The sequence below is a fragment of the Etheostoma spectabile genome, chromosome 24 (assembly GCF_008692095.1).
Source record: "Etheostoma spectabile isolate EspeVRDwgs_2016 chromosome 24, UIUC_Espe_1.0, whole genome shotgun sequence".
In the NCBI taxonomy this organism is placed as follows: domain Eukaryota; kingdom Metazoa; phylum Chordata; class Actinopteri; order Perciformes; family Percidae; genus Etheostoma; species Etheostoma spectabile.
The window spans coordinates 13,161,451-13,187,336 of record NC_045756.1 but is presented as its reverse complement, the minus strand read 5'-3'; the positions used below and the strand labels follow the sequence as shown (position 1 = coordinate 13,187,336).

The 25,886-nt window shown below is 40.3% G+C and overlaps 3 protein-coding genes and 1 non-coding gene across 4 annotated transcripts; 2 read left to right on the top strand and 2 right to left on the bottom strand.

Moving 5' to 3' along the window:
* The first annotated feature begins 3,485 nt into the window (after nucleotides 1–3,485).
* On the top strand, nucleotides 3,486–25,451 carry tgds (TDP-glucose 4,6-dehydratase). The gene is made up of 14 exons (XM_032506025.1): nucleotides 3,486–3,508; nucleotides 3,857–3,859; nucleotides 20,201–20,345; nucleotides 20,878–20,944; nucleotides 21,076–21,144; nucleotides 21,363–21,453; nucleotides 21,557–21,705; nucleotides 21,801–21,899; nucleotides 22,403–22,462; nucleotides 22,757–22,800; nucleotides 22,926–23,091; nucleotides 23,178–23,233; nucleotides 23,741–23,838; nucleotides 24,093–25,451. The coding sequence occupies exons 3-14, from the start codon at nucleotides 20,299–20,301 to the stop codon at nucleotides 24,179–24,181; spliced, it is 1,035 nt and encodes a 344-aa protein (XP_032361916.1). The 5' UTR covers nucleotides 3,486–3,508; nucleotides 3,857–3,859; nucleotides 20,201–20,298; the 3' UTR covers nucleotides 24,182–25,451.
* On the bottom strand, nucleotides 8,064–10,435 carry smim11 (small integral membrane protein 11). Its single transcript, XM_032506049.1, has 3 exons — nucleotides 10,304–10,435; nucleotides 9,118–9,333; nucleotides 8,064–8,540 (listed from the first exon to the last, which is right to left on the bottom strand). Exons 1-2 carry the CDS (start codon nucleotides 10,316–10,318, stop codon nucleotides 9,145–9,147), a joined length of 204 nt encoding a protein of 67 aa, XP_032361940.1. The 5' UTR covers nucleotides 10,319–10,435; the 3' UTR covers nucleotides 8,064–8,540; nucleotides 9,118–9,144.
* trnas-cga (transfer RNA serine (anticodon CGA)) lies at nucleotides 11,167–11,248 on the top strand. Its single transcript has one exon. It is a non-coding gene; the product is annotated as a tRNA-Ser (tRNA).
* Nucleotides 13,336–19,590, bottom strand: gpr180 (G protein-coupled receptor 180). Its single transcript, XM_032506013.1, has 10 exons — nucleotides 19,313–19,590; nucleotides 18,099–18,242; nucleotides 17,869–17,963; nucleotides 17,479–17,584; nucleotides 16,389–16,569; nucleotides 16,193–16,242; nucleotides 15,898–16,055; nucleotides 14,829–15,026; nucleotides 14,668–14,745; nucleotides 13,336–14,234 (listed from the first exon to the last, which is right to left on the bottom strand). The coding sequence occupies exons 1-10, from the start codon at nucleotides 19,449–19,451 to the stop codon at nucleotides 14,079–14,081; spliced, it is 1,305 nt and encodes a 434-aa protein (XP_032361904.1). The 5' UTR covers nucleotides 19,452–19,590; the 3' UTR covers nucleotides 13,336–14,078.
* Nucleotides 25,452–25,886: the final 435 nt, after the last annotated feature.

Sequence of the window (25,886 nt, the reverse complement as noted above, 5' to 3'; positions counted from 1 at the left end):
GCCACTCACTGCTTCCTTTGTCACCTACTCAGATAGAACTTATACTATGTGTGTTGTTGGTAACATTCTCTACACCGTGGAAAATAGTTTACGCAGAGTGCGCACATGTCACATTAATAGTGAATTATGAACTTATGTATGAATACCAGAGGTTAGCAGCATATTATCCTATGTTACTTTATACATCTACTTTAGAATGAAATTTCTTCATGTAAGTGTATAAAATCAGGACCCTCAAAAACAATACTAAAAATTACTTTTGGGATAATATCCTAGGAGAAAAAGACACAAACTCAGTGTATACAAGAGGCAGCATTGAGTATGTTAGTAAGTGGAAAGTACACTATATTTTAGCACGTGTACTTAAAGTTCAAATTGTAAAGTAGTTATTATCAGAAAAATGGTAAATCCGTATTTATTATAATGATTAGATTACATAACAATGTACCAGCTAGCGAACCTTAAACATTTCTTGACTCAAATTTTCAGATTTTCTATGTAAATGTCAGTCATGGGCAAATGTGTGTTTATTGTACCATATTATATTCATAAGAGGACTTTTCTAAGCAGAGTAACCAATCCAGAGCATCGCAACACAGCAGCCTCCTTTCCCCCCTGGTTGCAGCCATAATATTAATATGTATCACACATGTCATTTGTTACGCTTTTTGTCTTTGTGTCAACTGTCTTTTATTCCTCCTTAAGAAAAAGAAATTTACTGAACCAGAATAATCCAATACACTCTCCTTTTCTCCCCAGATGAGTGCAGAGGGCAGAGTATTGTATGTCATGTTTTTTGTAAATAAAAAAGTAAGTAATAGTGGAAGTATGTATGTACTCTCTACAATGTACATGCCATAAAAGTTGACATTTACTGTCTCTAGTTTTGACTTTTGTCTAAGTTCCCCATACTCTAGTCTTTACTCTTCTGAGTTTCTCTACTCTAGTTTCTACTCTTCTCTGTCATCTAACTCCTAATTGCTCTACCCTGCATTACCTTTCCTAACCTCTTTCCTATTCTCTGAGTGTTTGCACATACGCTGGCAGCGAGCAGGTCTTGAACTATTACTGCATTTTGTGACACGCAGGGCACAAACCCTGGTTTCCTGAGTGAAAGTCTGATGAGTTATTGACTCCGCCCACTCTCCCCACCTCATTTCTTCATGGTTTAGGAAAAGCTTGTGATGAAAATCCAAAACGAACGTTTCCGTGACACCATCCGACCGCCCTAGCCAACCCCCTTTTTTGAAATTACAAAGAAGACATGAGCATGATAAATACCCCATGACCTGTTCTGACGGTTGTTGGTTCAATACCTTTGGATGTACTATATTTTAAGGTCCAACACCCAACATGAAGAAGTCAAATCCTCCACTGAAGCAGGTGCCAGTCAGATGAGATGGCTCAGTGTGATAGAACACTGGTTAGAGGACACACAGATCGTGGGTTTAATCACCATGACAGGCAATTTAGTAAGCTGCTAATTTAACAATGTAGAGTTAAAGGCTCAATTACCGCATTTGTCTTGATGGTTTTTCAACTTCTCTCCACTGAAATGTGAACAATAAATCCGGCTTCCAACCTCAGGTATCAGACCAGATAGCTCAGTGTTATGGAACGCTGGTTGGAGGACCCATAGGTCATGGGTTCAATCACCCTCATAGTCTGGTTCTTAGTCAAAATTTCAAAGAAAATTTCTTTCTTTCCTAAAACCCCCCCCAATAGTTCGTGTTAAATGCACGCTGCAACTGCAGGAGGTGGCGGCAGAGGTGGCGGTGGAGTCGAATGTGCTGCAGCCCTTCACCCAGGGGAGCGGGGTTCACATCCGGTTATAGACTACGTTGGTGTTGTAGAGTATACTGTTGTTGACCAGCAACCCAGAGCGGCATGTGGGTAAGACACTTGGGTTAGGGTTAGGGTAGGGTAGGAAAGGGTTGGCAGTTGGCCAAACCACATGCCGCCCCGAAGGGGCGGCATGTGGTTTGGCAAGTGCCTTCCCCTATGCCGCCCCGAAGGGGTGGCATAGGGGCATACGGCCTTACCTTTTGCTAACTGGAACAATAAATTTATTCTCTAAGTGTCATAAGTACAACTCAGGGCCTTTACTCAGGAGGCCAAGGTCCATGTCGCACATATAGTTGGTTAAGTACTTTCCTAATCACAACTGTACTAAGTATTTTTTCAGATACTCAGACAGTTGGGCTTTGGAATGAACGAACTAACCCCACCAACTCCCAGGTGTAGGACATTAACTCCACCTCCCAGGACACTCACCCCACCTCCCACTTTGCATTTCGCCTATCATAATGTCTGCACCTAGTGAGTTTTGAACTCACAACCACTGGGTCCTCTAACCAGCATTGTACCACACTGAGCTATATATCTGCTACTCTAACTGGTTGGAAGTTCTATTTACCGTTCACATTTTAGAGGAGAGAAGTTGAAAAGCTGTCAAGACAAATGTAGGATTTGTAACCTCAGATTGTTGTTAGCAGTTTACCTCAGTGAGATATCCCTCTAAGTGACATTTCATCTTTTTATTTTTATTAATACTATACTATGTCTTTTTATCATTTTTTAGACATACTATACTGTGGCTTTTGTCTTGAAAAGATGTAAAGGACCTGACCTGAACAAAACAACCTACTCGTGACTGTCAGCAAGACTAAAGAGACGCCAGAAGTAGTCTACTAGCACTGCCTCCAAGGCAAGATGAAGGCTCCTGCACCCACCTCTTTCTAAACACAGATCAACAAAACAACGGCTGTGTTACTTGTTTATTTCAGAAAATATGTCTGGTGTTTCCTAAATATGTCATACTTACTTTTACTCTGGCATTGGCTCACACTCAGACCTCTCCGACATAGCTGGCGCAGCGTGGGTACCTTCACTTATTATTTCTATCTACCAACATGGCATGTCCCAAATTATTCCACTAGTCACAAGGCTAGAACAGCTGATATATGAAATTAGTTACAGACCAAACATGGGTTAATTAACCACTGCAGAAACTATCAATATATCCACCAATCTTTAAATCACTGGCTAAATTATTTGCCATTGCTAAGATTAGGAAACTGCTGCTGAACATCTTACACAGCAGAGATTAATTACTGAAACAAACCATAAGCAAGAAAATATCAACAGAATCATGTAAGGTTATGTAGTGTGTACAGTAGGCCTGTGCTATCATACAGCAAGGGACACAAGCGACAATCATTTAACTACAAGCTACTTTGTGATAAAACATACATTTGTTTACTAAACTCTACTATGTTACACTACTCATGAGTATTGTCTTTAGCTGTCGTCGACATTGTATGTCATATTTAATATATCCAGACACAGTAACAGAGACTTACTTTTATATTTTAGAAGCGGAAGAGTGCACCGTTTCAAAGAACTCCTCAATACGACTGTTGGCCATCCTGAATCTTTTTGACATTACATTGTCTTTGTAAAATGAATAAATAATTATGAATCAAGCTAGCCTGTTAGCTAGCAGGCTGTGTTTTTAGCCTGATTAGCTAACAGCTTAGCCGTTTCAAAGCGGATTTGAGTGCCATTGTAGCCCTTCCAGAAGCTTAGTAATCCGCCGTGGTACTTCAGTGACTTTTCGGGGACTTTGCCCAATAGTTTCATAAAGATAGACGGTCACCAAATCATCTTTCTGTATGAAAAGCTATCTTTTTACCCTTAGCTGCCGCCATCTTGGCTGCTGGCTGTCTCCACTGATGGCTACGTCGACCAATCACATGAAGTTTAGGTCAGGAGTCAGGCAGCTTGCTCAGCCAATAGATAACCCTAACCCGCTACAAGCAGCAGGGCCTTGTACTCAGTGTGTGTGTATTGGAAGCGAACACAGAGGTGTGGCTAGAGTGGGATTTGGCCTACTGATGACTAATAGACAGAAAATGAATTGGAGATCACACAACTATTTGCAGGATAAAATTTTATAGACCTTTCTGGGAGGAAAAAATCTAACTAGTTTTATATTTTTATTAATTAAAGTGCATACTTTTGTTTCCCCCTGATTGCCAAGACTTTGGTACTAGAAGTACTCTTATTACGCAAAATCATACCAGGCTAAATTTTACAGGAATCTAATATGGTACTGGGCTTTCTAAATGAAATGTAAATGTTCTTTTAAAATTGTTATAGGTGTGGAACTACAACAATGCCAATCAATATCACATTTTGAGGCAGTACTTTAATGAACAATCACAGTTACAGTAAGAATGTTACAAATATCAATTAGATACACGATTATTCTACTACTGACTAATTTGAAACAGGATTTTCATTATATTATTGTTGTGGCCTGTATACCATTTAATTATCTGCAGAACAGAAGTCAACTTCCAAAGAAAACAATGCTTGTCATGAAGAAAAATTGGGATGCATTCCAAAATATCCTTCCTGATCATTTTAAGTACATTTCAAGCCTTACATAAAACAAATAGCATTCCCTCTTAACTTTATATTGTGAAGGGGGTGTTTTTGTGAAATCAATACTAACTGATATATGAAACAAAACAGAAAAACAAGTCAGTTTTCTATATAAGTAAGCCTAGAGTCATCTCAACAGCCACAATCATCTCACAGTAACATCAAGACAAAGCTTCCAGGACAGAAACACAGCTATGTACACAAATTAAACACAAGGAATCATGCAGAAACCAAAACAAATCAAAACATGCATAACAGTTAGCTGAACATAGTTCAGAGTATTGGATGTGTCATAAGCACAATGCCATGAAGAGGCATTACTTTTGGCCCACACTCGGGTGCCACACTGACACACAGTGCCAGGAGGCCGGAGAGAAGGCGCTTCTTCAATACACACAAAGGCTCTCTCTCATCAACAGCACGTCCTTGTACAATTATTCATTATTTGTACAATGTGACACGTTGGACAGGAAAGAAACCTGTGGGCTTTATGTAGCTGGCTTGTAATGAACTGTATGATGAGCTCACCCTGTACACTTTAATTCCTTTGAGGCCATTTTGAACTTGCGTTACACTTTGGTTGGGCTCTACCTGATCAAGTACACCTAAGCTAGCCAAAGATAGGCTAATGCTGCATTCAGAATATATAAACACCCTACTAATAAAGTGCAAAGTTTGTCTGAAATTCAGTTTTTGGGCCATCCCACCAAATGTTACATTTGAAAAGGTCAGGTGTGTAATTACACAAGGAAATGTTGGCAGAAGCTTCGTAAGTGCTCAGGGAGCCTCCTGTGTGCATTACCGCTCTGTAGCACTGTGCACAAAGATATTTCAATATTTTTGTCCATAAAATACACAAAATAAACTTCCCGTTCCAGTTAGCTAGCCAATTGTCTGTCCACATTTGAGCAGTTGTAGTTATTCTCGAGATCTCTTTACTGACTGGATCCTTTCTGGTTCTATGAAGACCTCATCTTTTTGTAAAGGCAAACATGGTCTTATACATTTGTAAATCCTCCAGGTAGAGCTTTGGTAGAGTGTTACAGACATTAAAAATGGCCACCATGGGATAAGGGACTGACCCAAATAAAAACGTTACTTATGATTTGTTCACTTAATTCATAATTTAATAGAAACAAAAGAGAAGTTAATGATAAAACATCAATTATCTATTATTCCAAGCATAACTGCATATAATGTTAAAGGACTTAATAAAGAAGCTGAAAAAAGTGGAAAAGTCTGTCCATCCGGGTCTTCTATAGAGGCTTAAAAACAAACTAAAGAAGAAATCTTCTGAAGGATAACAAACACAACATGGCCTAGCTTTAATAATGAGCTAACAGTTTCAGCTACACAGATTCAAAGATCTATATTAATACCAACAAGGCCCACTCCATCTGTAATGTCCCCTTTATTTAGGCTATTCCCTTCTCTATTTATTTCCACTCGTTAGACTTAGCCTATTGAAATCAAGGGAAGTGGCTATCTCACAGGTGGCACTGATTACCTCCGGCTAACCAGTAGGAAAAGTAGAACAAAATCAAAACTAAACGCCATAATCTGTATAAAAACCACTTGGCCGCAGCAACGCGTGCTTGTTTGTCTGTGTGTGTCAGTTCAGCCTGTGACGGACTTAGAACTCACAAGAAAGTGCATTTTGTTCTGTCGTCTTCCTCCAGTCTCTTTCCTTTTTCCTCACACCATCCACACGTCTTTATGGAGCAGGTTCCTAAAGAGTTGCGATCAACGAGACCATCTGCTCAAGTTGGTGATGCGCCTTCGAGACGATCAGGACAGGAAGGGGGTCTCTGGACTTAGTAGCAAGACAACTGTAAAAAATGTACAGTGAAGTAAAAAAATACTTCACTGTTGCCTAACAAGGCATCACATTTATATAAGCTACTGATCATACCTGTATAAAAGCTAGATCTGTAAAGCACTCGCTATGTAGGCCTACAACATGGCCCTCTGAAATGTAGTGGGTAAGTAGGCTAGCCATAAAAAGTAGCATAAATACTTAGTGCATAGCTCAAGTACTGCAACCTACTTAAAAGTAGCTACAGAAAAGATAGTCAAGTGTAAAAAATAAGGTTGAAATATGAAGGCTAGGCTATGAATGATAATCCTGTTGAAAAGTAAAAACAAGGAGAGTGTCGAACCCTAATGGCATATTTAAATTTTACATCATGGACGAGTTATTACTAGAATATTTTATTTCTTCTTTATTTAGCCTGTTGATGATCTAAATGGTCTCCCAGTTTTTTAATCCATTGAAAAAGCAGCAACGTCCTCTGCTGTTTGTAAAGGAGTAAAAGGAGCTTCCAGCACCCAGTATTCCCAGGCGGTCTCTCATCCAAGCAGACCTACTGACCAGACCCGACCCTGGTCCGAGATCGAGCGTGTTCAGGGTGTTATTGGCCAGAAGTGGAAATAAAAAAGGACTAACTAGCCCTTTAACCCTTGAAAACCCCCACCCCGCCACATTATATATTTCATATACTATTCCATGTGAGGTGTCCGGGTCTACTGGACCCGAGTGTATTTTAATGTGAAACTATGTTGTCTTTCTGCATCTGCATCTGCTACATCCCACACAAAGTTACAAAATTGTTCCATTTCAAGCACTTTCACCTGTTCTGATTAAATTCTAAGAATTAACACCAAAAATTATATAAAATCATGGTTCTATTTCTTTAGAATTAAATTTCCTTGTTTTCTTACAAAATAAAAAAATGATATGATAATAAATGTGATCTCACAGGGCTTACCGGCAACTATGAACCATAAATGATGTATATATCATTGGTAATTGAGCTGAAGTAAACATCTAGTAGGTATTTTTACATGAATTGTTATGGTGGGTACACCAGACCCGGGAATATTTAACAAAAATATGAAGACCACATATTTAACTAAAATATGAAGACCACACAAGGGCTAAATATGGTGATCTTGAACCTGTGTGCACTCATAGAAAAATTCTGCTACCACGTGAACATGCTGCTCACTGAGTAGGCCTAATGAATCAGTGCTAATATCTCCTATCATACAGCATAGTGTAACGTGGACAGAGAGGCTGAACTGTGCAATATTTTCTTTTTTTAAATAGTAAAATCATGTGTCTTGTTTCAAAACAATCTACATGTAAAATAATAATACTATTAATATGTATAAAGCTAAGCAGGGTCGTGCCTGGTCAGTACTTGGATGAGAGACCACCAGGGAACACAGAGTGCTGCGAGTTTTTTTCACTTCTCTTTAGAAACTGCAGAGGGCGCTGTCGCTTCTTCACCGGGGACACAGCTCTGAAAAACAAAGAAGAGTAAAGAGGATGGAAATGTACTTAAAATAAAATAGACCAGTTGTCTTGCCAGGAATAGAAACTGCTATTGGCATCTGTGTGTGGGACTATGATAAATTATTATTATATTATATATATATATATATAAATAAAAAACACACATAAGGAAAATGGGACTAAACTATTTGGCCAGTAATCAGAATGCTGGAACACTCTATTACGGCAGAGTTTAAGACAAGGTGACACTGCTAAGATAAGTACCCATAGGGTCTTTCCCCCTAGAAGGTCTGGGAAATTGAGGCAGAACAATAAAGTACCATGTGCAACAAACTATTTAATGTAATTACACAAGTTTGGCACAAAGCTGGCACACAAATTACAAAGAATATTACAGAATAAATACCATGCTGTATTCTTAAAAATATGTAGACTTGATTCTACCACTATCCCGGTGTACAAGGTGAAGCTTGTTAGTGTTGAATCTTGACAAGACAAAAGATGAGGCTGAAAAAGGAGTGGACGTGTTGTACCCGACTCTGCTGTGGTTCTTTTACTGACAGTCCCCTTATCTTAGTCTCACTTCAGTGAGACCACATGGTTACTGCTATAACTTCATTTCATAAAAATCTGGTTCAGTCAAACATTTGCCCAATATATATAATATATAAAACTGGTACTGGAACCACAATTTCCTAAAGCACAGGAAGGTCCTCCTGTTGCTGGCAGTCAGACACGACAGGCTCGTGTGCGGAGTGAGTGGCTTGGTTCCTCAGGTCGGTGACGTGTTTCCCTGGAGAGGAGAGAAAGGGAAGGTAGTGGGACGGACCCCAATCAAGAACCTGTCACCACGACTGATTTATCACCTCTTTGAAAAGACCACTATGGCCGAAAAAATGAGCCTGATCTTTAATTACATGTTCATATCCGTGCAAGTAGCAGAGCAGTTCATGAATATTCTACGGGTGCGACAGTGGATGGTAAATGGTTAATTGGTGTAGTTAACACTGACCCCTTTATACAATAAATATCACATTCAGATGAAACTATAGAAGAGACATTTCTGGAGGATTGTTACGGTTGACGTGTTTTGACTCAGACTAGCTTGATCAATGGAGGGGACGGGATGCAAAACCAAACTACGGTGGGCCGGAGTGTGTGGCTATGTGACCAAAAAGAGACATACAGTCACCAAGTTGCTTTGTGTGTGATAAAAAAAAAAGTAAAATAATTAAACATATCTCCAATATTTCAGATGTTTTAAGCAGCTCTGTGACCAGAGACCTGTTCACAGATTTGAAAGGAGTATGTTAAATGACTCACTCGTGCCTGTACAACAGCTGATGGCCAGTTTTATGACGGTAGCCTACCTGTGTGGAGCAGCTTCTCGTCTCTGCTCAGTCCTCCTTCTTGTTGTCTAGGAGCTCCTGCGTCTGCTGGGCCAGCCTCCTCTTCTCCTCCTGCTGCTTCTTCAGGGCCTGGTCTGCTTTCTTACTCTGGTAGATCTTCGCCCCGGCAAACGCCATACACAGCAGCAGTGTCTTCAGGGCCAGGATGTACAGAAGGAGGGGGACATTGTCCAAAGCCTGAGGATAGACAGAGGTCATGTTTGAAGATGGCTTTGCACGTTTCTGCCTCGGGCCAACTACAGATCAGCGCACATTTCTTCAGACTGAACAGCTGCTCTGATTTCATAACCACTTTCCTTTTAATTATATTGTTTTTCTTCCAGACATAACTTTACCACTGACTACAGGGCACAGCTTTATCTCCTACCTAGAATGGAAAAAGTTGACTTTTTGAGATTACTCAATAGGACGTGACAGATGGAAAACAAAAGCTCTGGAACATTCGGGGATCCTGGAGATGTTTCTCCCCCTTCTCCTCTTATCCAACATAGGCCTCAGCTGTTCAAGTGGGAGGTGGGAGTTAATTTAGTCCCATAGAGGGGAGGCGGTGTGTGAAACAGAGAAGCCCCCCCCCCCCCCCCCCCCACTAGCTAAAGATTGGTACACAGGGTGGTGAGAGTATCCCTTAATTGGCCCATGTGTATGATATCCTCCTTGGTTCTGTAATCCCCAATGTAGCACAAGTAGACTTGATATTTCAAATGATTGTTGTCCGTCAGATCGTTTACATATATTTTGACATTTCCGACCGCATTTGAATGCAGCTTCATTTTACGGAGAAAAAGAAGAGAGATGAAGCGGCGTTTCTATGTGCTGGAGCTTGTTGCAGAAATAGTCATACTACACAGACTCCTGGGCAGTAACAGCTGTAGTCCATGGTACAGAAACTTTCTTTAAGTGTCTATGGTACAGAACCTTTCGTTAACTGTCTATGGTACGGAAGCTTTCTTTAACTGTCTATGTACAGAGCCCAATTCAAATTAAAAGGAAAGACGTGCGTTTTCGCCGGACAGCCAGAGGACTAGCTACGTAGCTTGAAAGAGACAACCTAACTTTTAGCCCATCACAAAATAACCTACGAAACAGCTATAATAATAACAAAATACGCATAATATGTCTATAAACGAATAAATTGGATTCTATTTACCTTCCAGTTGATCATTTTGGCGTCTGTGGTGTTCAAGTTTATTGTTCACTGCGACAGCCAGATAAGTATGCTCCTCTGAAGGAGGCGGGGCTTGTAGTGAATGACAAACAGGCCAATCGAAATGCAGTCTACGTTGAGACGTAGGCTGCGCTGCATTCAAGAAACGCGTGGACTGGAAATTTTTTCCTGTAGTGTTGATCGTGATTGTGACGTTAATATAAAAGCACTTGGAGTTAAAAAAAAAAATGTAAATGATGAGATTAACATTTTTTTTTAAATGAATTGCTGTATGCTTTTCGACTATTCCATTGAACTTGATCGAAATGTGACAAACTATCCCGATTTTTGGCGGAACCTAACCCGTTACACTAGCACTAACGCGCAGAGAGACTGTCGTCCCAAAAGCCTTTTTGGAGAGCTAAACGTTTTGGGTCCCTGGCAAAATGTATTATATTCCCATATTTTCAGATCCAGTTATAGTTAAGTATTGTTATTATGCTCATGATACACAGCTAAAGAAAACAAATCTTAGAAACAAGACCTCTGCACAAAACAATCACAAATCACACATGGCCGAATAGACATCAACGTGTTTTTGTATGCACCGCGCTTCCGCGTATTATGAAGTCGTTTTGTGCGTCTGTTGTTTACCAAATCCAATACGTTGTTAACGTTACTCGCTAAATCGTTCTTTACAAACTGTACAAAACATGCTAACTCTTGACGTTACCAACTTGGTGTTTTTATTTGTGTTTTATCCATTGCATTAGACTGAATCGAACACAAAATAGTCTCAATGAAAAAGATCTTTGCCGCATATTCGCTATTATATATGAATATCACCACAGGTTATTACATTCGTAGTCACGGTGGCCGAGAGGTTAAGGCGTTGGACTCGAAATCCAATGGGGTTTCCCCGCACAGGTTCGAATCCTGTTCGTGACGAAGATTCTTTTTGTTTTACGAAAAAAAGGAAACTTGCTTTGGCTGACAGCACAGCAAAAATATACGTTTAGTAATTTAGATTTCAAAACTCGAATGTGGTTTTACACACACAGGTTTAGAATTGCTATAAGAACAATCCACACAGATAAGATGGACACAGTTCATTCACTGGGGGATTCAGTGATTGTGTTCAAGACATCTTGTGCAGCTGCCTGACAAATAAATGTACAAACAAAGTAAAAGATAGGACTTACTGAAACCAATCCAAACCTAACTGATATATAAATAACTCCCTCTATGTGTATTTTTCACATAATGAAACGACCATATGACATTCCATTATAACACTCTGATGTGTGCCAGCTGGGAGCAAATAATACAAACTGGGTTACTTTGAGCAGGCAGTGTAAATAAGGGCCAAGGCTACAGTTAACTGCATCTAGAGCCCACCAAACCTCAAAAGGAAATCAGCAATTTTAGTAAATGACAGATAACTATGGGTTATGAACATCATGTAGGACATTACACAAGCATTTAGGATTAGCCAGGTCATCTTAAAATGTATTTTATTACAGTTACTTTATAACAGTGGTAATGATCACAGATCCCATATTTCCACAGTTGGGGTTGAATCGGAAAATAAATACATGTAATAAATGGAAACTGGAGAGTGCATAATGCAAAAATGTTTTTAAATTAAATTACATTTTAACCATATTTAACAATTTGAGGTGTAAAAGTTTAGTACACACATTACAAACAGAGGCCTTGTGTTTTGTTGTTTTCTGATAAGAGTGTAATAGTGGCCCATGGGACAAAAAAAAAAATACAGTATAGTAAATGTATTCTCTTCCACCCACACATCGTGTATGCACAGTACATACTGCCCAGTTAACATTCACTTTCAACATTTTGACTTGCAAAAATAAATACACAATGAATAAATATGTCAACGCTCAATGTCAGCTGTCACATTGTTAAGTGGAATTTCCTTTTCCACAATATGAAATATGTCAAGTCCAAAAGGAAACAGCGGGCCTGTTCCCGCTGGGCTTCCATGCAACGCTAATGCTTTAATAAGCCTCACTCACATGAAGTCATAGTGGCCTTAGACCAGGGCTTAATAATTTCAAGGCAGAAAAGGTAAGAATGTTAGTTTGAAATTGGGAAAATCACTGACCCAGGTAGTGTGCTCCAGCTCAAGGTTCAGTGAATGAAAAATCAAAGATCATGCAGTGTGTCTCCAGCTACACACAGTTTATACAATGTCAAAGGTTCACATGCTGTCAGCTCAGAAATTCACGTTGAGAGTGAAGAAGTAACTTAACGTACAGCTTGATCCGTCATGTACAGGGAGCACAAACTGATCATTTAGGTAACTGGTGAGATCTAATTCTTCACCTGTCCACATACTGTAACAATCTTTCCAAACTTTATTTATCCTTCCACCTTCTTCAGTATATCCATCTTTTGAGTCCACCCAACTGTCTCTCCACCTTAATCGGTTAATTCAGAGTCACATATCCATCTTACCACATAATGATCCATTAACCTACACGTATTAATCTGTTCTCGTATTGTAAGTAAAACCCATGAAAAGCCCCACAATGTATTTATCTGTGGAGCCAATATAGCTGATATATTGCATTTCTCTTTACCATAGAACTGCATTGTTGTCCAATAAATATTAAAAACACAAAGTTACGCACCCAGATTGCCCAGTTGGTCGAGCGGGCGCCTGTATGTAGAGGTTTCCTCCTTACACAGCGGGCCGGGGTTTGGCTCCAACCTGCGGCCTTTTGCTGCATGTCATTCCCCCTCTCATGTCTTCAGCTGTCCTGTCAAATAAAGGCCTAAAATGCCCCAAAAACATTATCTTAAAACAAAAAAAATATACACATTGTTGCATGGGTGACATGTTCCTTCATTACCATCAACAAACACACACCGTAGTTTGTTTTGACTTAATCCAACGTTCACAAGCGCACTAAATGTGGATTCACCACCATCTTAAATTTTTTTTATATATATATATATATATATATATATATATATATATATATATATATATATATATATATATATATATATATATATTATATATATATAATACCCAGAAATGCACAATCTCCTCCGGTTTGAGTAACATCTGCTTCACAACTGTGGCGCCCGGCTGTTTTATGAAATCACTGAGCGGTTTTTGAAAATGAACATCTTCATCGAAACCAGAGGCCACAGACTGGGCGGAAAAGTTAAATAAAATACAGACATACTTATTGTTGGATTTGGCTTTTCATGGGATTTGTCGACAATAATAAAAATAAAAATGCCAGCCTCATTCTTTAAGACATAAAAGTGTGATTTTCACAGCCAAGAGCACAAATATTGCATTTGTTCCACCAAGAGTCAATCTTTTTTCTTTTCTCATTGCATCCTAAAATCTTGAATCTTGCCGATCCGTCTTTAACATGCTTGCGTACGTCAAATTGTACTTTGCCTGTTAGTTGCTATGACATCCAGCGTGTCCCGGAAAGCATCTTGCGTTCAGTATCTTTCCTCCTGCTCAGTGATGGAGATGTTGGCTCCGGTAACTAGAGGTAGGGTGTTGCTCTAAATATCGTCCTCTGGTCATTTTGTGACCCGTGCTAACCAATAGCATTCTCCCAGGAAACAGTAACAGTGAAGGAGAGCGGACCCTGCGGTGTTACATCACGCTCCGTCTTCATGCTCAGGATGTCCCCCCCCTCTGAGACACTGGGACATTAAGGGAGGTGAAGCCTCTGTGTTGTAGCATGTTCTCCCTCGATCAGAAGCGTGAGCGTGGATGTGCTCAGTAGCGCCCCCTGTGGTTGGTTCTGGACATGGTGAGTGGCAGAGACACGGAGGAGAGAGAGGAGACCTCCCAGTAGAGAGAACGAGACAGGAAGAGCTGGTAGAGGATCACCATGGAGATGGACTGGCAGAGGATAACACCGATAGTCACTACCTACAGAAAGGGGCGACAAAGTAGAGAGTTAGCGACAGCATGGGGATTTTTTTTGGCCCATTGGGGGCAGAGAAACAAGTTTAAAATACAATATCCTAAACTACAGCCCCAGAAATGCATTAAATTACCCTAAAATGTCTCCAACTGGTGCTATAATGCGAAAATTATTTAGCTAAAGTCAGACAAAAAGATTGGGTAATATTGCACCAACCTGTCAGACACATTTGATGGCGGTTAACTTTAGTAACATTTGTGGGTTGTTTCACAGATTATGGAACATATTTCAGTTTTAGGTATGAGGTCACTGTCCTCACCAAAAGATTTAGACTTCCATTATGGTACCTGAAAACTCCAGCTCGGGCTAATTGATCAGTCTCACGCACCACTTCATGGTGCCTTGCTAAAATGTGTGGTTTTTTTTGCATGTTCAAACCTTCTCCCTCTGGTGCTTGTTGAAGATAGCCGACGTGACGAAGAGGACGGGATGACACAGGAACCACAGGAAGCACCCCTGCAGAGAAGACAAGGCAGACCACCTGAAGGACTGTCGGTTATTATTTGTGTGTCTGGAGGATGCAGTAGTGTGGATTTTACCTTGGCGAAGCAGAGGTAGAAGTCCCTCTTCAGGGTGCTGCGCTCGGTGGAGATGATCTGGTAGAGGACAGAGGCCAGCAGGAGGGCCAGGCCCACTCTCAGAGCCATGAGGAGGACACCGGCCAGACTCAGCGGGGTGTGGTAGCTGTGATGTTGACTCTCGGATTCTGAATACTGCTCCCACAGCAGCAACGCCCCCTGGAAACGACACAATTTCACTTTAAACTAAAACTCACCCTCAACCTGACATAGTAGCATAATCCCGTTCAGAGGTGGGTAGTAATGAGTTACATTTACTCTGTTACATTTAGGCCTACTTGAGTAAGTTTTTGAAAAAATTGTACTTATAGGAGTAGTTTTAAATCACTATATTTTTACTTTTACTTGAGTAGATTAGTGAAGAGGAAGCTGTACTCTTACTCCGCCACATTAGGCTACAATGAGCTCGTTACTACGCTTCATTGTTTTTACCCCAGCGTACCTCAATCCTCATTTTAATGTTTTATTTTGACAGAGAGAGAGAGAGAGAGAGAGAGAGAAGTCTTCCGCTGAAGGATCTACCGCGTGACTGTGCTTAACCAATCACACGCCGTTGTGCAGTCACGTGACCGTACTCGTTTCAGCAGCGGGACGGGTTGGCCATAGACATATGAAGAGGTTAGCTTTACAGTCGTAGCAAAGCAAAGACGTCAAGAATCAAACGTCGCCAAGGCAACACAGACCAGGAGGACCCCCCCCCCCCTCATAGTGAAAGCATGGTTACCTTTTAGGAAAGTAGTTTTAGTTTTTGCTGTGGATCGGTGGATGTTTGTCTTTTAGGTTACACACACACACACACACATTATATATATACACAGTATGTTTTACACATGCAGTATCCATCCAAATTTGATGTTACAAGTCTCTTCACTTAAGCTATTTTGTAATTAATAAATTAATTTTAATTATTTGGACGACTACTTTACTTTTACTTGAGTCATATTGTTCTGAAGTAACAGTACTTTTACTTGAGTACAATTTTTGGCTACTCTACCCACCTCTGATCCCGTTTCAGTGGAACCCCGCGTACCTGCACAAGGACTCCGCCAACAGCAACAGCCGTGGACGCCCGAGACTGTTCCCACTGCAGAGGTCTGGACTGAGGCTTCCTGCCTCGGCTCAGAGTCCAGCCCGCACACAGACTCAGTAACATGTACAGCATGGACACCTGGGACACCATATCCCAGACTGCACAGGGAGCCGGATATGAAAAAGAAGAGGGCAAATAATTCATTTCTTGTCTGTTTACAGTCTTATTCTTATAACTACATCAAGCTTCCTAAGCATTTATCAATGTAGGACATATTTAAGAAAGAGGAACATACACTCTGCCAGGTTGCCCATCAGAGGAATACCAGTACCATCTCTGGAATACCTGCAGAACACAAGGAGGGGGAACAGGAAACACCAGATGGAGTACAGAATGAGTCACAAGACAGATAAAACATGTTTATTTGCTTTACAAATGTCAGACTTTCTCAATGTGTTGCTTTTTCTTGTGAAACGTTTGTCAGATTCTACCTGGCGAAGTGGACGTAGTTGCAGAGAGCGGAGAAGCCCTGGAACGCAAGCACGGTGGTCAGCACTTTGAGGACAGTGTGCATAGGACCTCCTTTCCTCAGAGCCTGGTGCAGAGGCTGGATGTAGATACAGCAGGCTATGAAGTAGGCCAGCAGGAGGAGGAAGTAAAAACTATGGAGACCTGGGAGAGCGAGGGAGAGAAAAAAAACGAGTCAAGAGGAAACATTTTGTCCCACATGAATTATGCAGATTCCTCAGAACCAATTCCTACATCTTTTAAAGACTCGGAGTATCAAAGATTTCACATAGCACGCACTTTCTACCCTTTAAACATTGTTTTAAGAGCACCACTTGAGCATAAAGCAGTGGATATGGATAAAACTATTTAGACAAAAAATAGGCTGATAAAACCTTCAATTCAAACACATTTGTGAAAGAATAGTTCAGGACATGGGATTCCCTACTACGATCTATTAATATTTGACTACAAAACCCAAAATGTCCTGATGTCCGACAGCCTTTATCAGCTGTAGTGATGTCACGTAGGGATTTGTATTTTGTGGTGTGTGTTGTGTGTGCCTCCCCGCTCTTCTCCAGAATGACAGGCGTGTTCAGGTTTTGGTTTGTTTTGTTAACCCAAGCACTTGTTTAGGCATTTGCGGTGCTTAGTATTAGGGTGTGTGTGTCAGTCTGGTTTTAATTACCAATCCATAAAACGGCTTCCTCAGAAGTCTGACTGTAACAGGGCTACCATAGTCAGAGGTATTGGCATAGGTCTTGTGCCTGCCCCTCTCCATTAGCTGCATGTTAGCTCTAAGCTAAAGACCGGTTTCTTCTCTATAGCAGCTTGTCCTGCTTTCCCACCAAGGGAGTGGACTTCATAAAGAGTAATTATATTTCTGAGGAAAAGTGTATCCTACAACTGAGGTTTAACTCCTGACCGTGACGAGCTCGCTTTTAAAAAAAAATTATTAATAAATTGTACTAATACTTTTGTAACGAGCGCATCCCATCGTTCCTTCAGTTATTTTTACATCAGTGGTTACTCTCCGTTTATAGGGTCGTAACATGACCATTCAGGGTGTCTGACCTGCCTCTTCCGCGCTGAAGTGCTCCAGAGGATTTCCAGCCGAGTCGGCGTTAAACAACAAGATGGTGAAACTGAGATCAGAGTGGGAAGGAATCACTGCATTTTCCTGGAGAGCCAGATAGGAAACAGAGGGAAGAAAAACCAAAATTACTGCTCTCAGAACTAATAGTTTGTTCTAAATGCTAACATCCCTTCATGCTTCACCATCAGGGGCTTTCATCAGCTGCTTGGCAACCAGCTGACTAAAAACATCCACTCACATTCATACAGGTGTACACGGCAGCCATTATGACCTGTAAGACATCCTCCCTTCATACTAAGCGTTGGGATTGGTCAGATTTAATGTCCATGTATGTTTAAGGAGGGGTTAGATTCATAGCAATCTGTTACCTGACATGTGTATCGGTCAGCATATAGGGCCTGCCAGGCTGTAGGAGAGGACTGGCGAGGGATCGTCTGGTTGTGTTCTTGGTCACTGAGAGCAACTGAAGCAAGAGGACAAAGAAACCAATGAGGTGAAGTGACAGTGTGGAAGAGTAAAGAGGAGAAAATCAATCCAGCTGTATCACATCCATCATATCAGAGATCGGCTCTCTGGATTAGTAAACACTGGATCTAACCGGGGATGTGCGCTTTAGCGAGCCTCTCGGAGCAGTTTAGCTTGTCAAGGCTCGAGTCCATGTCTTTATACAGCAGCAATCTGGACTCCTTCTCTGTAGCCAGAGCAGAATTGTCCAGCCTGATCACCAACAGACCATTATCACCTACAGAAAAAGGACAAGGTTCAGAGAAATGTATTCATTTACTTGATTTCATAAAAACAAGCGTTTAATCTCAAATCTTAATGCATTTTACAGCAGACAGTTATTCGCTACAGAAGACACAACTGCACTCTGACTCTTCTGGCCATTTTCCAAACCATGACATAGTGTTTTCGATTTTTATATCATTGTAAATACAGTATTTTGGGGTTTTAGTCTGAAAAACAAGTCACTTGAAGATGTCACCTCAGGCTCTGGAAATTATGCATTTTTCAGTTTGTTTTTCTTTTCAAGTTTCTATTCAAAACAATTAATTGCCAAACATATTTTCAATTAAGTGAGCCCAAACCAGAGGATTAGTTGAGCATGTAGCGTTCAGGAGGCCCCGGACACACTTTGTGTTTCAGAATCATATTCTGATGATTATGTCACTTGTCTGGCTTCAGGCATATTGGTACAGCTAGTCTCTTGCAAGTTGAGACGAGAGAAGCAAACTCAGCCAGAGGCTCCACAAGTTTTTAACCAGCCAATCCTGCAGTAAGTCCCCACCCTGCTGAATGGGAGCCAGACCAGCTCAATGAGGTCTACAGCTGACCTCTGACCTCACTCACGCTTAGTAGCTTGCTCTGGAGGAAACTACTAGAACTGTTGGGTCCTTGTAAATTCTGGAGTGTGGTCTAGACCTACTCTATCTGTAAAGTGTCTCGAGAGAACTCTTGTTATGAATTGATACTATAAATAAAATTGAATTGAAAACTGAATTGAACTCTTAGGCTCAAGGTGGGGAGGGGGGGGGGGGGTGTTATATATCTCTGATATTAACTGGCACAAAGAAAGAAACAGGACTGGCACAGTGAGGTTATTAAAATTCATCAGTGCAGATGTAAGATGTAAAGTGATGATGACACTCTAGGTAAGCTAGTGGCAAATAAAGAAAAGCGAAAACAAAATCCTAAAGTAAACTGAATCCACACATCGTCATCACGCCATGTTAAAAATGAATGCTGAACCCTCTCACAGCTGACACTGTTTGACACGGTGGCATCATTACACATCAGTATCGTTAACCTTACCTTGGTACATAAATTTAGTGATGAACTGGCCATTCTGCTGTCTCGCTGCTTCGCTGTTAAAAAGTCCCGTCACGCTTTTCCCAGAAGCCTCCGAACCGAGCAGTACTATAGCCACAAATGTGGCTAAAAAATACGACATTTCCCCTTTTGCGGTTCAACGTTATCGACAAATAAACGTTAGCTCACGAATTCAATGAGCCACGAAGCCAGAAGTGAACTAGCTTAGCTGCGTCAAGTTAGCCAGGGTGGACCAGAAGTTAGCTTCTTCTGCACTAAAATAAAAGCTCTAACGCTTACGTCTCACTTTTGTGGATCACCAAGGTGGTGTATGGTGTAGTGACGTGAAACATCGACCGACGTACAATTTTATATTTAATTTGGTATTCAATTTAAGATATGATGACCTATAATAGTACATCGAATTGCATAACATCAGTGTATTTCCTAAAAGTATGCTTCATTGTTCAGTATGAGGTTTTTAAGCAGTAATACATGACTCGAACAAATACAAACTACAAACACCTGCTATTTTGAATAGCCTGGTAATAAGAGTTTAACTGTTTGCATATCGAACACTTTTATTTTGAAAATAGCTTTTCGGACGTTACATGTTCATCGTAACTCACTTGACACCTTGTCAAATCGGCACTGTTGACAGTTTGATTGATTGGGGATTCACACAATCAAAAAGCACGTATATCTTTTCGTCATGTACCAAAACCAATCAGAGAGTAGAAACCACTCTACATTCGCTAAATATCCCGCCCCTTTTCAACGTGTCAACACTGCCGTATAATGGACGGTGACTGTCGCAAATCACACACTGTATCTACATGGAAGTGTAAGGCAAATAGAGTTGCGCTGCTACCTGTTAGCTGTATATATATTTAATGGAGTTAAAGCGATTAATATGTCGTTATTATATCTGAAGGAGACCTTAGGGTGAATGGAAAGCTGCCGGTGTTCAGTGTTGTAATGACCAGAAGATGGACTTCAACAGGACTGTTCTGGTGACTGGAGGCTCTGGATTCATGTGAGTTCATGTAATGGATTTAAACTGATGATAAATATATGACTTAAAGTTATCCATAACGAGTAATTGTTATAAGGAACTCTCTCGTTCTTCGGTTAACGTTACACCACGATCCTTAAAGCCAAACTATCTCCGGTTTTTCCTCAATAATTTCTGTTTTTGTTGAGTTTCAAACACTACTGTACATTCCAGTGGGCTACGTTGAGTTCAGCTCCGGCCCTAAATATGGCATGTGTTATAATATTGGATTAATTAGTTATTTAATGGTCAATAAGCAGTGTGTTTACTGTATAACAGGACACTGTATACAGTATATGCTTATTAATAAGATACGTTTTATTTATTGTAAATCAAACTACCCAAAATGTGAGCTTTTTTTCTGCAATGAGTACTTTTACTTATTTGATAATACTTACATACTTTTACTTAAGTAACATTTTCAATGCAGGACTTTTACTTGTAACAGTGTGGTATTAGTACTTTTACTCAAGGAAAGTCTTAAATGTATATATGTCCACCCATCTCTCGCCAGTGGCTCCCATCTTGTATGTTCGCTGGTGAACAGGCACCCTGACTGGAGAATTATCAACTTAGATTATGTAAGTCTTCTCTGGTGTGTGGTAGCTCCAACACTGTCCTTGTCCACAAATTGATGAATGAATAAATACACAATAATAATCTCAGTATGTTGTATGTATTGTTGCATTGCTCATTGTCTGATCTCTTTTAGTTGGATTACTGCTGCAGCCCCAGGAGTCTGGAGAGTGTTGAAGACAGAGCAAACTACACCTTTATCAGGGTGAGAATCCATCAATCAATCAATGGAAGATCACGTAGCTGCAGGCAGTAACAAAAGGTTTAGTTAGGCCCATTAAGGGGAACAGTGACATTTGTACTATTACAATATCTAGTAGTATAACTAGTAGTATACATGTCAGATTCTCTAAAAGTATAACTAGTTAGTATACTAGTTATACTAGTAGTATAGCTATTTAAATCTACTCCTTTCTTTAACAGGGAGATGTGTGTAACTCACGGCTGGTTAATCACATTTTGAACACAGAAAACATCGATGTGATCTTTCACCTGGCAGCCAAAACACATGTCGGTGAGCAGCAAACGTTCAAACTGAGGATACACTCGTAACCTGCTGCTCTGTTAATAATCAGCCTCTGATACTATAGTCCTTTATTCCCCCCCCCCCCGCTCAGAGAGGTCGTTTGAAACTCCGTCTAGTTTCCAGCGTGTTAACATTGATGGGACCAGAGTTGTACTGGGAGCCGCCCATCAGGCCCGACACCAGCCGCAACGCTTTATCTACGTCAGCACTGATGAAGTCTACGGAGCCAGTCTAGACCAGGTCAGTGAATAGTGATTTAGTTTTTTTTGGGGGGGGGGGGGTGAATGTGGAGATTAAGGTTAGTGATTTGAATATTGAGTGTTTGTCTTCTGCAGGTGTTTGATGAGAGCAGTCCAGTGAGGCCCTCTAACCCGTATTCTGCCACTAAAGCAGCTGCTGAGTACCTGGTCCAATCCTACTGGGACAAATATAAGGTACACACAGGCAGGGTAGTAGCTTCTAAATGAGACAAGGTTTTTAAGACCTTCATCGTAAAGTTTTAGCACTGGAATTTGTCCCCCTATGTTATAGCATGTATCCACATGATAATCGATGCAAAAAATGCCAAAACATCTCTAATTTTAGCTTCAAAATTGTGAGAATTTGCTGCCTATCTTTGCCTTGCGTAATATTAAAGCTATGGTGCGTAGTTTCTGTCGCCCCCCATGAGGAATTTTAGTATAAGTATTCATGGTATCAGCCTCCAATGTAACGGATGTTCATTAATATCAAAAAGTTACACGCTTAAGCTTTAATTTAATTGTCTCTTGGTTTTAGACCGTTGGTCAGACAAGCAATTTCCTACCATCACATTGGGCTTGTGGAAATTGTGATGGGCATTTTTATACAACTACACTGTATTAGGGTTAGGGAAATCCAGGTTTTGTTCCTCACAGTTTTTTGTATGTTAAATACCGCTCTGTGTATCTGTTACCAGTTTCCTATCATCATTACCAGGAGCAACAACATCTACGGGCCCAGGCAGTACACTGAGAAGGTACAGCACCCACACGTCTGACAATTGGTCTAAATTATTACAATTTAACATTTTGGATATCCACACTTGGCCGTGTACAAGATCTTTGCAGTGTAATAAAAGGTATTTTTAAGTGTGAACTACTAAATCTTTAGTTGAAAATGCAGATTTCGCTGGTTTTAAAACACACTAGTTAAACGGGAGAAATTAGCGCAGTGATCTTTCACTTTATTTAAAGCTCTTCTTAAAGTGATAAAGATATGCTCCGTTTCTAACTGACTTTTAAAACGTACAATGGTCTTCTTGATCTTTCAGGTCATTCCGAGGTTTCTCACCCTCTTGCAAAGGAACAAGAAATGGTAGGTTTCTTTGAACTTTACTTTGAAAAGGTTCTGCTGAGAGACCAGCTTCGGTATTTTGACAATAATAGAAAAACATGACTGACCAAATACAGCTTCAAATTTCGGTTCCTGTTCCTCCGCAGCACCATCCAGGGAACCCTGCCTAAATCCCGCCATTTCCTGTTTGTCGATGACGCCATCAACGCCTTTCTGTTGGTTCTGGAGAAAGGGATTGTGGGAGAAATTTACAATATGGGAACAAGCTGTGAGATTCCTATCATGCAATTGGCCGGGGAACTTGTTAAGATGGTGGGTTTAGGAACTGTGCTCCTAATTTAAACATATAGCGGGAAGTAGCAGATGTTCAGAAAACTCAGTGCGTTTGTGTTTTTTAGGTGAAGAAAGTGCCGGACTCTGAGGTAAAAGATTGGCTCGAGTTTGTGCCTGACAGGTGAGTCAAATTGTGCAGTTTCAAACATAAACGATTTCAAGATTCTGAATCATTACTGGTAATACTAACACTATGACTGTAACATAGCAGCAAACAAATATTTTCACAGAAAAACCAATCTTTTAAATGTAAATGGACTGTTCTTATATAGCGTTTCTCTAGTCTTGACTACTCAGAGCACTTTACATAGTACAGGAACCATTCACACGCATTCACGTGCTCATAAGATAAACACTCACACACATTTACACTCCGATGCGGAGGTTCAGTGTCTTTCCCAAGGACACTTTGACATGGAACTGCAGGGCCAGGGATTGAACCCCCAACCTTCCGATTGATAGGTGCCCGCTCTCCCACTGAGCCACCATAAAGTTGATTTTAGAAAATCCACTTTGCATTAGTCCTCATCTAAAAGATCACACCTGTGATAGGCCAGTTTGTCAAGTTAGGAATCTTATCAGGACAAAGTGATAAGGAGCAAAGTGACCTTTGACCTCTGCTCTACAGGCCGCACGTCGACCTGCGCTACCCAATCACATGTGAGAAGCTGCAGCAGCTAGGCTGGAGAGCAGAGGTGTCCTGGGCTGAAGGCATCAGACAGACGGGTACAGTAATAAAGCAAGCAGATAAGGCCAGCACGTTAACATGGGGGGAGGGGGGGAGATAAGGGCCATAACTAATTAAATATATAATATATAATTAAATGTGTATAGACATTTAATTATAAAATTGTACATTTATTTATTTAGTTATGGCCCTTAAATCTCTCCATACATTAAAGCCCTAATCCACAAAAAGTGCAAGTTTTAGCCAAAATTGGTTGCCTCTTTATAATGTGTCATTAATTCCTGTGTTTCAGTCAAATGGTACCAGGTCCACCCAGACTTCTGGTCCGAATCAAGCGAGGACCAAGAACCAATCCAAAGCCAGCTTGAAAAGGCGGAGTGAAAAGACACTCAAAGCAGTGACTTATTTTCTACAATTATTTCATGACACGGACGATTTACCTCAAGTTACGAAAACAGATGATATAAACCAGCTAGCTTCATAGTATAGTTAGAATAGATTATTATTGGACCAACAGGCCCTGAAGTGCTAGACAATAGGAAGGCAGAGCCTCCCTTCAACCAAAGCAAAAGGTATACCTGAAAATGAGTGCACTTTATTTTGATATTAATCACGGATTCAGCTTATGTTGACAAGCATCACACAGATGCTGAATGTACAGTGACAAACCAGATAAGACCTAAGTATTGCATTTACATGCACTCAAGTAACAGTTACTGTAAATCAGTTGCTTAAGTGCATGTAAACACACTAGCTCCTGCCAGGTTGGGTAGCAAGTTTTAGCAACTGTAGCTTTACATTTCAAATGCAGGTTTAGTCTTTTACAGCAGAAGCATTATTTGATCAAGATTAAGAAAACTGATTTTTTTTTAAGCAGTAGCCTGATAATGAAAGGATGAGAGGGGAACTCAAAGTCAATTCATCTGTCATTTGTTTTACACACATGGTAGAGATGTATTTCACATTGTCCAGTATCTAACTGCAAATAAACTTGATTATTTAATAACTTGAAGGTTTGTTTGACATGCTTTTCTCAGATATTTAAAATCTAAAAACACACAGAAGAAGAAGAAATGGATCAAAACACTTTACACTTGCAAATCAAAACCTTTATTTGGGGTAAAATCAGAATAGATGCACGGTTTTCTTTTCTTCGTGCAGTGCTCCTCTTCGTGCACAACTGCTAAACTAATACATAAAGCAAATACTAACTACCAGGCTGGAGGTGCAGTGTGTTCACATTGAGGGGTCTGGCCAGTAAGCAATGGCTACAACACTGGGCTTTATCATATTTCAATTCAGTCACTAAACAGCAATCAATTCTAAATATGACAACACTTTTTGTAATAACCCTTGAAGTTTATAAAATTGAAAGTAAAATAAAGCTGCAGTGTTGCATTTTATTTGGTGTCCTCATTTTGTTTCCATGAATTAAGATCATGGCACCCAAGACCAAGGTGATCGTTCACCTACGTGTGCTAAAACTACCATATCTTTGAAATGTCATTGAGAGCGGCTTTGCTGGGGCCGCATTGCATTCTGGTCCATTTAAGGCTACTGTTGATGGACAAATTTGTTTCTGTATAACTGCAGAATGTCTGCAGCTAAAAGATGGCAGAAGACTCATATGGCTCAGCTGCAAGTTAAGCAACAAAAAAAAACTAACACCTGGATGTATTTGTCATCAGGGCATCCCCCCCCCCATTTCTGATTGGCCAGACGCTCCCCTATATGTATGACCTTTAATCACAACACAGGCGCCTGCAAAGATGCAAATCACAACAACATAGCAATAGAACCACAGTTAATTCTGTGTTATGAAGACTTTAAAGATCACCACTTGCCAGACATTCACAACAAGGGTATTACCGGGAAGGAAAAGTGTAAAGACTCAAATGAAAAAAAATTATAATAAAAACAAAACAACATCTGACTTGGAGAGAATCTGGACACTTGTTTTTTGTACTGCATGGTTTTTTTGTTTTTAATTTTTTTTTTTTTACAAAATGGTCTTTTGATTGTAACGTTTGTTAATTATTATTTTTTAATCCAAACCTTGGCATATATGGTGGTATAGTCTCAAATT

What these genes read in the sequence shown, in the direction of transcription:
- tgds (XM_032506025.1), top strand. Translation starts at nt 20,299, where the DNA reads ATGGACTTCAACAGGACTGTTCTGGTGACTGGAGGCTCTGGATTCAT. An exon ending in GGCAGCCAAAACACATGTCG is followed by an intron (nt 21,454 to 21,556) that starts GTGAGCAGCAAA and finishes CCCCCCGCTCAG; the next exon opens with AGAGGTCGTTTGAAACTCCG. An exon ending in CCTACTGGGACAAATATAAG is followed by an intron (nt 21,900 to 22,402) that starts GTACACACAGGC and finishes ATCTGTTACCAG; the next exon opens with TTTCCTATCATCATTACCAG.
- gpr180 (XM_032506013.1), bottom strand. Translation starts at nt 19,451, where the DNA reads ATGTCGTATTTTTTAGCCACATTTGTGGCTATAGTACTGCTCGGTTCG. An exon ending in CGCTAAAGCGCACATCCCCG is followed by an intron (nt 17,964 to 18,098) that starts GTTAGATCCAGT and finishes CTCTTGCTTCAG; the next exon opens with TTGCTCTCAGTGACCAAGAA. An exon ending in AACTACGTCCACTTCGCCAG is followed by an intron (nt 16,243 to 16,388) that starts GTAGAATCTGAC and finishes TGTGTTCTGCAG; the next exon opens with GTATTCCAGAGATGGTACTG.